The 13,032-nt window shown below is 45.3% G+C and overlaps 1 protein-coding gene across 3 annotated transcripts in view; it reads left to right on the plus strand.

The window, feature by feature from the left end:
* si (sucrase-isomaltase) overlaps window positions 1-13,032 on the plus strand; it is a 117,399-nt gene that overhangs the window by 63,191 nt on the left and 41,176 nt on the right. For all 3 annotated transcript variants that reach the window (XM_090218929.1, XM_090218928.1, XM_090218927.1), the window contains exons 20-29: window positions 1,661-1,717; window positions 4,140-4,264; window positions 5,098-5,186; window positions 5,583-5,632; window positions 5,733-5,900; window positions 9,564-9,722; window positions 9,898-10,104; window positions 10,252-10,406; window positions 10,784-10,952; window positions 12,055-12,151. In XM_090218929.1, coding sequence (XP_090075055.1) covers window positions 1,661-1,717; window positions 4,140-4,264; window positions 5,098-5,186; window positions 5,583-5,632; window positions 5,733-5,900; window positions 9,564-9,722; window positions 9,898-10,104; window positions 10,252-10,406; window positions 10,784-10,952; window positions 12,055-12,151 — 1,276 coding nt within the window. The remainder of the gene's footprint in view (window positions 1-1,660; window positions 1,718-4,139; window positions 4,265-5,097; window positions 5,187-5,582; window positions 5,633-5,732; window positions 5,901-9,563; window positions 9,723-9,897; window positions 10,105-10,251; window positions 10,407-10,783; window positions 10,953-12,054; window positions 12,152-13,032) is intronic.

Consider the following 13,032-nt stretch of genomic DNA (forward strand, 5'->3'; position numbering starts at 1 on the left):
TCTCCTGCTTCTTCTTCTGCTTCTTCTTCTTCTTCTTCTTCTTCTCCTGCTTCTTCTTCTTCTTCTCCTGCTTCTTCTTCTGCTTCTTCTTCTTCTTCTTCTTCTCCTGCTTCTTCTTCTGCTTCTTCTTCTCCTTCTGCTTCTTCTTCTTCTTCTTCTTCTTCTGCTTCTTCTTCTTCTTCTTCTTCTTCTTCTTCTTCTTCTCCTGCTTCTTCTTCTGCTTCTTCTTCTTCATCTTCTCCTTTCCTGCTTCTTCTTCTGCTTCGTCTTCTGCTTCTTCTTCTTCTTCTGCTTCTTCTTCTTCTTCTGCTTCATCTTCTTCTGCTCTTCTTCTTCTGCTTCATCTTCTTCTTCTTCTGCTCTTCTTCTTCTTCTGCTTCTTCTTCTGCTCTTCTTCTGCTTCTTCTTCTTCTTCTTCTGCTTCTTCTTCTGCTTCTTCTTCTGCTTCTTCTTCTTCTTCTTCTTCTTCTTCTTCTGCTTCTTCTTCTGCTCTTCTTCTGCTTCTTCTTCTTCTTCTTCTGCTTCTTCTTCTGCTTCTTCTTCTGCTTCTTCTTCTTCTTCTTCTTCTTCTTCTTCTTCTTCTGCTTCTTCTTCTTCTTCTTCTTCTTCTTCTTCTTCTTCTTCTTCTGCTTCTTCTTCTTCTTCTTCTTCTTCTGCTTCTTCTTCTTCTTCTTCTTCTTCTTCTTCTTCTTCTTCTTCTGCTTCTTCTTCTTCTTCTTCTTCTTCTTCTGCTTCTTCTTCTGCATCTTCTTCTTCTGCTTCTTTTACACTTGCCTCTAACACAATACACATGGAAATATTGGACTATAAATTGTGCCTTCCTGTATTATACTAGTGCTAAAATGTTTATTCTATTCTACTGGGCCATTTACTTTATGTTCCTGTTGTGATTTTTTTACTGTTTATTTTTGTTGTTTCATGGTTGAGAAGGAACCTGCAGTAAGCATTTTGTTGCATGGTGTAAAAAAAAATGCATATTCCGTACTGTACATACAACTAATACTACTTGAAACTTCTTCTTCTTGACCACTTTTGTCCATCCCCTCTTTCTTCTCCTCTTCATATAATTGCCTCTCTCCGATCCCTAATGACGGGGTTCTATAGAACATTAAAGGGGACAAGGCAGGCCAGTGGAACAAATGGTGTCAGCGGTGGCTTTAAAGTTAGAGAGAGGAGAACTTGTGGTGTTCACAGACGGCATGCTTTACCATCGCTCTGCTTGAAAAGGACACATCATTTCTCTTTCTCTCTATTTTTTTAATTCCCTCTGTTCTTTTTCTCTGTTTCATCTCTCTGTTCTCTCTGTGTTCCCGTCTGTCAGCAGGACAGTGAACACAGTTAAGACAGCTCTATCAAAGGACAGCCGCTTGGTTATCGATTACTCATGTCTGCCGCCCTACAATCCTCAAAGGCCATTGTCCATCTCTTGATGGTGCCTTTGCTTTTGATTGTGACCCCAAATCCAGTTGTGATGCAGGCATAGCTTCAACCAAACCCAGATCCTTTACTGTTAGATCATTGCCAAGGCTGTTTAGTTTTTGGATCGACCATGTTGTGTGGAGAGAAATAGGGAGAAGTCTGCTCAACCAACTACCTCATTTGGTGTTTGTTTTGCCCTTGCCCTTGCCCTGGCTGATGCGTGATTGGTTGATTTCTGCAGGGGGTGGAGTGGATCCAAGCCTACGTCCCAGACGCTGTGTGGTTTGACTATGAAACGGTGAGCTTTCTGTTTACTTCATCTTTGCTTCCTTCCTTCCTAGAAAGACATGAAAAAGGAGTAGACTATTTACAAGAGCTTTACATAAAGCACACTGGAGAAGAGAACCACTGCTGTACTACATCATTCAGATTCAGAGGGATAGAGATAAGGGAGGAAATATGTAGGAAGAAGGACAGAGGAGACACAGAGACACTAAAAAGAGAATCTCCCTGTCTCATTGATTAAAGAGGAGTTGAGATCCTGCGGGACCTTATTTGGGCATCACACAGCTGTGTAAAGAGCTTCTGATCAGATGAGAGTTTAGATTGGTTGCCTCGCTGCTGCGCCTTGTCCTAGTGGGTCCAATGAGGTTACGGGGGTGGGAGGAGGAAGGGGTGCGGTGCAGTCAATTAGGAGGAAAAAGGGTACCTGACAGGAGAGGAAAGAAGGAGAGATGTTGGAGGAGATGAGAAGAACAGGAGGAGAGATGTTGGAGGAGATGAGAGGAACAGGAGGAGAGACGTTGGAGGAGATGAGGGGAACAGGAGGAGAGACGTTGGAGGAGATGAGAGGAAGGGAGGAGAGACGTTGGAGGAGATGAGAGTAACAGGAGGAGAGATGTTGGAGGAGATGAGAGGAACAGGAGGAGAGACGTTGGAGGAGATGAGAGTAACAGGAGGAGAGATGTTGGAGGAGATGAGAGGAACAGGAGGAGAGATGTTGGAGGAGATGAGAGGAACAGGAGGAGAGATGTTGGAGGAGAGGAGAGGAACAGGAAGAGAGATGTTGGAGGAGATGAGAGGAACAGGAGGAGAGATGTTGGAGGAGATGAGGGGAACAGGAGGAGAGACGTTGGAGGAGATGAGAGGAACAAGAGGAGAGACGTTGGAGGAGATGAGAGTAACAGGAGAGATGTTGGAGGAGATGAGAGGAACAGGAGGAGAGACGTTGGAGGAGATGAGAGTAACAGGAGGAGAGATGTTGGAGGAGATGAGAGGAACAGGAGGAGAGATGTTGGAGGAGATGAGAGGAACAGGAAGAGAGATGTTGGAGGAGATGAGAGGAACAGGAGGAGAGATGTTGGAGGAGATGAGAGGAACAGGAGGAGAGATGTTGGAGGAGATGAGAGGAACAGGAGGAGAGACGTTGGAGGAGATGAGGGGAACAGGGGGAGAGATGTTGGAGGAGATGAGGGGAACAGGAGGAGAGATGTTAGAGGTGATGAGGGGAACAGGAGGAGAGATGTTGGAGGAGATGAGAGGAACAGGAGGAGAGATATTGGAGGAGATGAGGGGAAGAGGAGGAGAGATGTTGGAGGAGATGAGAGGAACAGGAGGAGAGACGTTGAAGGAGATGAGAGGAACAGGAGGAGAGACATTGGAGGAGATGAGAGGAACAGGAGGAGAGATGTTGGAGGAGATGAGGGGAACAGGAGGAGAGATATTGGAGGAGATGAGGGGAACAGGAGGAGAGATGTTGGAGGAGATGAGGGCAACAGGAGGAGAGATGTTGGAGGAGATGAGAGTAAAAGGAGAAGACAAAATGAGAGGATAGGATAAGAGGAAAGAGAAGGAGAAGATGAGTTGGGGAAGAGAGGAGAGGAGGAGGAAGACAAGTTAAGGTGGGGGAGGAGTGGAGGAGAGGGAGGAGTGGAAGAGGGAACAAGTTGGGGAGGTGCGGTGTAGAGCAGGGGGAGGAGTTGAGGAGGGGGAAGAGAAGAGGGGACAGGGAGCAGGGAGCAGGAGGAAGAGTTGAGGAGGGGGAGGAGTGGAGGAGGGGAAGAGGAAGACGAGTGGAGGGGGGGAGTGGGGGAGGGGGAGGAGTTGAAGAGGTTGAGGAGGGGGAGGAAGGGGACGATTGGAAGAGGAAGATGAGGAGGAGTGGGGGAGGTAAGGGGGAGGATGGGGGAAGTGGAAGAGGAAGACAAGTGGAGGGGGAGGAGTGGAGGGGGAGGAGGAGGAGGAGGGGAGCCCTACTTAGCACTGACAATGAGGCGATGCGATCTGAAATTACTTCTAGACGCTCTAGTGACTCCCTGCTCTCTCTCTCTACCTCCATATCCCAGATGGAGAATAGAGAATGAGAGAGAGAGAAGAAGTGCTCTAAATTGTCCTGAGCTGGTCTGAACATTCCGTCCTTAGGATGTTAGAAATTAATTGAGGTTTGGAATTTTTCTTTGAGCTGCTGTGCTGTGTAACTGTGTGTGTGTGTGTGTGTGCAAGTGAGCTATTTTAGTATGAGAAGGCAAAATACCCTCATGGACAGAGATAGGCAAGGGGGCTTTAGAACAATAATCTCTCAGTCTCTCACTCCATCTCTCTCTTCAATACAGGCACATCTACTGTATGTATAAGAACATGTTATTCTGCCCTTTCTTCTACCCAGCGTACTTTATGTTGTGCTTTTCAACAAGTTGATTATTTTCCCATTGACCAATCAGGAAGAGCGAATTACAGTCCGTAAGCAGCAAGTTGAGATGTACCTGCCTGCAGACAAGCTTGGTTTACACATCAGGGGCGGAGCTATTCTACCTATTCAGAGACCTGCGGTCACAACTGTTTACAGGTACACACATCCATGAACGATTGCACAGTCATGCACAATATATGTAAACAATAAGGCCTGAGGAGTGCCTGGATACAGCCCTTGGCAGTGGTATATTGGCCAAATACCACAAACCCCTGAGGTCCTGATTGCTTAAGTATACTGTGTCTGCTATTATAAACTGTTTTGTCATACCCGTGGTATACGGTCTGATATACCACAGCTTTGAGCCAATCAGCATTCAGGGTTCGAACTGCCAAGTTTATACATATTAAACAACTTCAAAGCGGTTCATTTCCCTTTTTGATTTTAGTTCCTTGAAAAAAATGGTGACGTGTGTGTGTGTCTGTGTCTGTGTGTCTGTCTGTCTGTCTGACTGTGTGTGTGTGTGTGTGTGTCTGTCTGTGTGTGTGTGTGTGTGTGTGTGTGTGTGTGTGTGTGTGTGTCTGTGTCTGTGGCTGTGTGTCTGTCTGTCTGTCTGTCTGTGTGTGTGTGTGTGTGTCTGTCTGTGTGTGGGGTGTGTGTGTGTCTGTCTGTGTGTGGGGTGTGTGTGTGTGTGTGTGTGTGTGTGTGTGTGTGTGTGTGTGTCTGTGTCTGTGTCTGTGTGTCTGTCTGTCTGTCTGTCTGTGTGTGTGTGTGTCTGTGTGTGTGTGTCTGTGTCTGTGTCTGTGTCTGTGTCTGTGTGTCTGTCTGTCTTTCTGTCTGTGTGTGTGTGTGTGTGTGTGTGTCTGTCTGTGTGTGGGGGGTGTGTGTGTGTGTGTGTGTGTGTGTGTGTGTGTGTCTCTGTGTGTGTGTGTGTGTGTGTGTGTGTGTGTGTGTGTGTGTGTGTGTGTGTGTGTGTGTGTTCCCCTCAGCCGGCGTAACCCCATGGGTCTGATCGTTGCGCTCGATGACAACAACAGAGCAGCAGGAGAGCTATTCTGGGATGACGGAGACTCTCGAGGTATTTTAACAAAGTCAGACGCCGTTAGTGTGTATGTGTGTGTCTACATGTGTGTGTCTACATGTGTGTGTCTACATGTGTGTGTTTGTGTGTGTGTTTGTGTGCATAGATGTTTGTGTGTAGGAGCACAACTTTAGTTTAGAAGTGGGGGGGGCATATACAGTACCAGTTAAAAGTTTGAACACACCTACTCATTAGTTGGTTTGTCTTAATTGTTTGACTATTTTCTACATTGTAGAATAATAGAGAAGACATCAAAACTATGAAATAATACATATGGAATCATGTAGTAACCAAAAAAAGTGTTTCTTGGGAAGATGAGGACTTGCTTTTATAATTCAACTCCCCTTTCTCTTTCTCTCTCTCTCTCTCTCTCTCTCTCTCTCTCTCTCTCAGACACCGTTGAAACTGGCAACTACATGCACTACCAGTTCTCTTTGAACAATGTAAGTAGATGTTATTAATGATAACAAAACAAGTCAAATCTCACCTAAGATCAGTGTCTAGGTATAACCTCATTCTACTCTGTATGTTCTCTCTCTGCAGGGCGAGTTGACCATCCAGGTGATGCATTCTGGGTACAATGACCCAAACAACCTGAAGTTTGAGAACATCACCGTGTTGGGAGTCTCCAGTCCCCCCATGACTGTCAATGTTACCCACAACAACAACAATGTCGTCGTATCTACTTTCAAATACGACACCGTCAAGCAGGTAACTAAGGCTGCTGTTGCTACCCAACATACATGACTCTCACAGATACAGTGGAGCGGAGGACCTTGAGATAACTACCTACCCCCCCCCCCCCCCACCAGTTCTATCTTTCTGTATTTATCTTACCTTAGTCAGAAACCAAGCCCAACATAAGCAGTAGGAGAAGATACATTCACGTAATTCAGTTCAAGGTTAGTCTTCCAGAGAAAGATATGGAAGTAAATGTTCTACATTATGGTCAGGAAAGAGGTACTAACATGGTGGTAGGTAGGTATGATAGAGGTACTAACATGGTAGGTAGGTTTGATAGCGGTACTAACATGGTAGGTAGGTATGATAGAGGTACTAACATGGTAGGTAGGTATGATTGAGGTACTAACATGGTAGGTGGTATGATAGAGGTAACTACTAACATGGTGGTAGGTAGGTATGATAGAGGTACTAACATGGTAGGTAGGTTTGATAGCGGTACTAACACGGTAGGTAGGTATGATAGCGGTACTAACATGGTAGGTAGGTATGATAGCGGTACTAACATGGAAGGTAGGTATGATAGAGGTACTAACATGGTAGGTAGGCAGGATAGAGGTACTAACATGGTAGGTAGGTATGATTGAGGTACTAACATGGTAGGTGGTATGATAGAGGTAACTACTAACATGGTGGTAGGTAGGTATGATTGAGGTACTAACATGGTGGTAGGTAGGTATGATAGATGTAACTACTAACATGGTGGTAGGTAGGTATGATTGAGGTACTAACATGGTAGGTAGGTACGATAGAGGTAACTACTAACATGGTAGGTAGGTATGATAGAGGTACGAACATGGTAGGTTGGTATGATAGAGGTACACACGTGGTAGGTAGGTATGATTCAGGTACTAACATGGGAGGTATGATAGAGGTACTAACATGGTAGGTTGGTATGATAGAGGTACAAACGTGGTAGGTAGGTATGATTCAGGTACTAACATGGTAGGTAGGTATGATAGAGGTACTAACATGGTAGGTAGGTATGATAGAGGTACTACTACCATGGTGGTAGGTAGGTATGATAGAGGTATCTACTACCATGGTGGTAGGTAGGTATGGATGATAGAGGAAGCTACTACCATGGTGGTAGGTATGATAGAGGTACTAAAATGGTAGGTAGCTTTGATAGAGGTACTACTACCATGGTGGTAGGTAGGTATGATAGAGGTAGCTACTACCATGGAGGTATTTATGATAGAGGTACTAACATGGTAGGTAGGTATGATTGAGGTACTACTACCATGGTGGTAGGTAGGTATGATTGAGGTACTAACATGGTAGGTAGGTATGATAGAGGTAACTACTAAAATGGTGGTAGATATGATAGAGGTACTAACATGGTAGGTATGTGTGATAGAGGTAACTACTAACATGGTGGTAGATATGATAGAGGTACTAACATGGTAGGTAAGGTAGGATGGAGGTACTAAAATGGTAGGTAGGTATGATAGAGGTACTAACATGGTAGGTAGGTATGATAGAGGTACTAACATGGTAGGTATGATTGAGGTATTAACATGGTAGGTAGTTATGATTAAGGTACTAAGATGGTGGTAGGTAGGTATGATAGAGGTACTAACATGGTAGGAAGGTATGATAGAAGTACTAACATGGTGGTAGGTAGGTATGATAGAGGTACTAACATGGTTGGTCGGTATGATAGAGGTACTAACATGGTAGGTAGGAATGATAGAGGTACTAACATGGTAGCTAGGTATAATAGAGGTAACAACTAACATGGTGGTAGGTATGGTAGAGGTGCTAACATTGTAGGTATGATTGGAGTACTAACATGCTAGGTAGGTATGATAGAGGTACTAACATGGTAGGTAGGATAGAGGTACTAACATGGTGGTAGGTAGGTATGATAGAGGTACTAACATGGTAGGTAGGTGTGATAGAGGTAACTACTAACATGGTGGTAGGTATGATAGAGGTACTAACATGGTAGGTAGGATAGAGGTACTAACATGGTAGGTAGGATAGAGGTACTAACATTTCAGGTATGTATGATAGAGGTACTAACATGGTAGGTATGATTGAAGTATTAACATGGTAGGTAGGTATGATTGAGGTACTAACATGGTGGTAGGTGTGATAGAGGTACTAACATGGTGGTAGGTAGGTAGGTAGGTAGGTAGGTAGGTAGGTAGGTAGGTAGGTAGGTAGGTAGGTAGGTAGGTAGGTAAAAGCGTTAGCTATACCACAGACACTGACAGACCAGGGTTACCTACAGTATAACCTGTCAGGAGGAATTGTCTTTATTGGGATTTGTCTATTTCAGCCACACTCATTGCTGACAGTTGTATTAAATTGTTTACCCAGCCATGCAATCTCCATAGACAAACATTGGCATTAGAATGGCTTTACTGAAGAGCTCATAGGATGCCACCTTTCCAACAGGTCAGTTTGTCAAGTTTCTGCCCTGCTAGAGCTGCTCCGGTCAACTTTAAGCACTGATATTTCAGGGTGGCAGGTAGCCTAGTGGTTCGAGCTTTGGGCCAGTAACCGAAAGGTAGCTGTATCGAATCCCTGAGCTGACAAAGTAAAAATTGGTTGTTCTGCTCCTGAACGGGGCAGTTAATTAACCCACTTTTCCCCAGTAGGCCATAATTGTAAATAATAATTTGTTCTTAACTGACTTGCCTAGTTAAAGAAAGGTTCAATAAAAAAAATGTAGAGCAACAACGGCTCAGCCGCGAAGTGGTAGGCCACACAAGCTCCTGCTTCTTTCCTCAGGTTGCAACACTCACTACCAAGTTCCAAACTGCCTCTGGGAGTAACGTCAGCACAATAACTTTTCGTCGGGAGCTTCATGAACTGGGTTTCCATGGACGAGCAGCCGCACACAAGCCTAACATCACCATGAGCAGTGCCAAACGTCGGCTTGAGTTGTGTAAAGCTTCCACCCATTGGACTCTGAGCAGTGGAAACACATTTTGAATGAATCACGCCTCTCCATCTGGCAGTCCGATGGACGAATCTGGGTTTGGCGGATGCCAGGACAACGCTACCTGCCTAAAAGCGTAGCGCCAACTGTAAAGTTTGGTGGATGATTCATAATAGTCTGGGGCTGTTTTTCATGGTTCGGGCCCCTTAGTTCCAGTGAAGGGAAATATTAATGCTACAGCATACAATGACATTCTAGACTATTCTGTGCCTCCAACTTTGTGGCAACAGTTTGGGGAAGGCCCTTTCCTGTTTCAGCATGACAATGCCCCCGAGCACAAAGCGAGGTCCATACAGAAATGGTTTGTCGAGATCGGTGTGGAAGAACTTCAACCCCATCCAACACCTTTGGGATGAATTGTAAAGCCGACTGCAAGCCAGGCTTAATCACCTAACATTAGTGCCTGAACCTCATTAATGCTCTTGTGGCTGAATGGAAGTAAGTCCCCAAAGCAATGTTCCAGCATCTGGAGTGGAGGCTTTTATAGCAGCAAAGTGGGGAGCAACTCGATAATAATGCATAAGAACAGCCCTTAGTCGTGGTATATTGGCCATAGTCCACACCCCATCATGACTTATTGCTTAAATATACTCTCTGTCTCTCACTTTTTCCCCCCACCCATCTCGTTCCCCCTCTGTCACCTATCTCCCCTTCCCTCCCCCCTCCTCTCTTGGTCCTAGGTGTTGTATCTGAAAGATTTGAATCTGATTCTGGGTCAGAACTACACAGTGCGATGGGACCAGGTCAGTGATCCAACGCCAGAGACCCAGCGCTTTGACTGCTACCCAGAGCCCAACAGTGACCCGACCAAGTGTAGGGCCAGGGGCTGCATCTGGGGGGTGGGTCTCAAATACACACACACACACACGCACGCACGCAGGCGCGCGCACACACACACACACACACACACACACACACACACACACACACACACCAAAAACACACTCAGTTCCTCCGAAAGGTATTTAATCAAAACACCCATGTTGATACTTTGACTGTCTCTCTCCTGACCAGACGTCTACCACTGAGGGCGTCCCGTGGTGTTACTACCCTGAAGACTATGGTTACACCGCTACCACGGTGATAGAGCAACCTTCTGGCTGGAGCTTCAACATCACGCGGAACGCTGGGCTCCGGAGCAGCGGGAGACCAGAATCTCCAGACATAAACTCTCTCAGAGTGGAGATCAAATACCACACTGCGGACCTACTGCAGTTTAAGGTTCCTTCCCTCTTATGACTGAAAGATTGGAATGACTCAGTTAGTGTCACATGGTACTCATCTGTCTGTCTGTCTGCCTGTCTGTCTGACTCTCTCTCTCTCTCTCTCTCTCTCTGTCTCTCTCTCTCTCTCTCTCTCTCTGTCTAGATCTATGACCCTACAAATAAGCGATTTGAGGTTCCTGTCCCCCTTAATGTCCCCTCCACCCCAGAGACAGATGAGACCAAGAGACTTTATATCGTCCAGGTCAAAAAACAGCCTTTTGGTATCCAGGTCATCAGAAAGAGCACTGGCACATTAATGTAAGTGACCTCCCTCATAGCAACAGTCTGTGGATGCTAACACCACCATAGATCTGAGAATGGGGTACAAACAATGACTACAATGGTGAAGGATGAATAAAAATTCCACTCTTCGTCCCATGCTATTTCTCTCTCTCTCTCTCTCTCTCTCTCTCTCTCTCTCTCTCTCTCTCTCTCTCTCTCTCTCTCTCTCCTTGTCTCTCTCTCTCTCGCTCTATCTCTCTCTCTCTCTCTCTCCTTGTCTCTCTCTGTCTCTCTCTGTCCTTGTCTCTCTCTCTCTCTCTCTCTCTCTCTCTCTCTCTCTCTGTCTCTGTCTCTGACTCTGTCTCTCTCTTTCTCTGTCTCTCTGTCTCTCTCTCTCTCGGTCTCTCTCTCAGATGGGACTCGGCGTTGCCAGGCTTTACCTTCTCAAATCTGTTCATCCAGGTGTCAACACGTCTGTCTTCAGATTATGTCTATGGCTTTGGAGAGACAGAACACACCTCATACAAACACGATCTCAACTATCATACCTGGGGCATGTTCACAAAGGACCAGCCTCCTGGGGTGAGTCACTCGCACACACACACACACACACAAACATACATACACACACATACATAAATACACACACACACGCAAACGTACACACACAGATACACACACATACAAACACACACATACAAACACACACACACAGATACACACACACTTACACACACTTACACACACACACACACACACACACACACACACACACACACACACACACACACACACACACACATACACACACACACACACACACAGTCCCAAACAGAGTAGACATTATATTAAATTGAAAACTTCCTATCAGTGTCTGTTGGCATTTGACCAGATGGACCAGTATAATCATGACATTCATAATGCCCAACACATGCAGGGCCAAGAAGTCTGCTCGTGGCTGCTTTATCCTGTTTAATTGCTGAGCTGTTATGACAACTCCACAGGGTAATGCAGTGTGTATGTTCCCCTCTTGAGCCTCTCCTATGTGTGTGTGTGTGTGTGTGTGTGTGTGTGTGTGTGTGTGTGTGTTGGTGGATGGGTGGGTGCGTGCATGTGCTCGTGCGTGATTGTGTGTGTCGTCATTAGCTGTCAGTCCTTGTTAGAGCTAACAACCTTTCTCTTCTGACTCATGACATCACGCCACATCCTTATGCCACCAGCCCCCCCCCCCCCTATATCTCTGCCACCACAAATTGGATTCAGTATCCAGTCTCTCTATCTGTGCCTCCACAGAGGGAACTCAGTATCCAGTCTCTATCTGTGCTTTCACAGAGGGAACTCAGTATCTAGCTTCTCTCTCATTGCCTCCACAGAGAGAACTCAGTATCCAGTCTCTATCTCTTCCTCCACAGAGGGATCTCAGTATCCAGTCTCTATCTCTGCCTCCACATAGGGAACTCAGTATCCAGTCTTTATCTGTGCTTCAACAGAGGGAACTCAGTATCCAGTCTCTCTCTCTGCCTCCACAGAGGGAACTCAGTATCCAGTCTCTATCTGTGCCTCCACAGAGGGAACTCAGTATCCATTCTCTATCTGTGCCTCCACTCAAATTAACTCTGGGACTCTCTGGGATCTAATGCATCATTTTTAATCTCTGTCTCTCTCTCTTTCTCTCCCGGTACAGTATAAGTTGAATGGCTATGGTGTGCATCCCTTTTATATGGGTCTAGAGACGACCGCCGATGCTCATGGTGTACTACTGCTGAACAGCAACGCTATGGGTGAGGACAACGCTCACATTCACACACACACTTTATGTGCCTGGCCATATGCATACAGTCATATTCATCTATGTATATTTATGTGAACGTGTGAGGACGTTTTAGCATATGTCCTTCTGACAGAATGTACAGTATATAACTTACATCATTCGAGACAATTCTGCATAGCACACACCGAAAAGAGTCACATGCTTATCTCCTTCTGGACCAGACTGAATAAAGAACTTTTCTGAAGAACTTTCTGTATCCAGGGCAACACTGGTGTCATTTCAGCTGCTGGTGTTCCGATAGGATATAGGACAATGTTTTTCAGTCCTTCGGATAAGACTGTCTGCGAAATGACTGAAATGTAAATGTTAAATGTAATGGTACTCAAATTAAATAAAAATGTATTGGTCACATGAACATATTTAGCAGATGTTATTGGTCACATAAACACATACAGTGGGGAGAACAAGTATTTAATACACTGCCGATTTTGCAAGTTTTCCTACTTACAAAGCATGTAGAGGTCTGTAATTTTTATCATAGGTACACTTCAACCGTGAGCGACGGAATCTAAAACAAAAATCCAGAAAATCACATTGTATGATTTTTAAGTAATTAATTTGCATTTTATTGCATGACATAAGTATTTGATACATCAGAAAAGCAGAACTTAATATTTGGTAGAGAAACCTTTGTTTGAAATTACAGAGATCATACGTTTCCTGTAGTTCTCGACCAGGTTTGCACACACTGCAGCAGGGATTTTGGCCCACTCCTCCATACAGACCTTCTCCAGATCCTTCAGGTTTCGGGGCTGTCGCTGGGCAATACGGATTTTCAGCTCCCTCCAAAGATTTTCTATTGGGTTCAGGTCTGGAGACTGGCTAGGCCAC

This window comes from Oncorhynchus mykiss, chromosome 24, assembly GCF_057628025.1.
Source record: "Oncorhynchus mykiss isolate SJ-2025 chromosome 24, ASM5762802v1, whole genome shotgun sequence".
Lineage (NCBI taxonomy): Eukaryota > Metazoa > Chordata > Actinopteri > Salmoniformes > Salmonidae > Oncorhynchus > Oncorhynchus mykiss.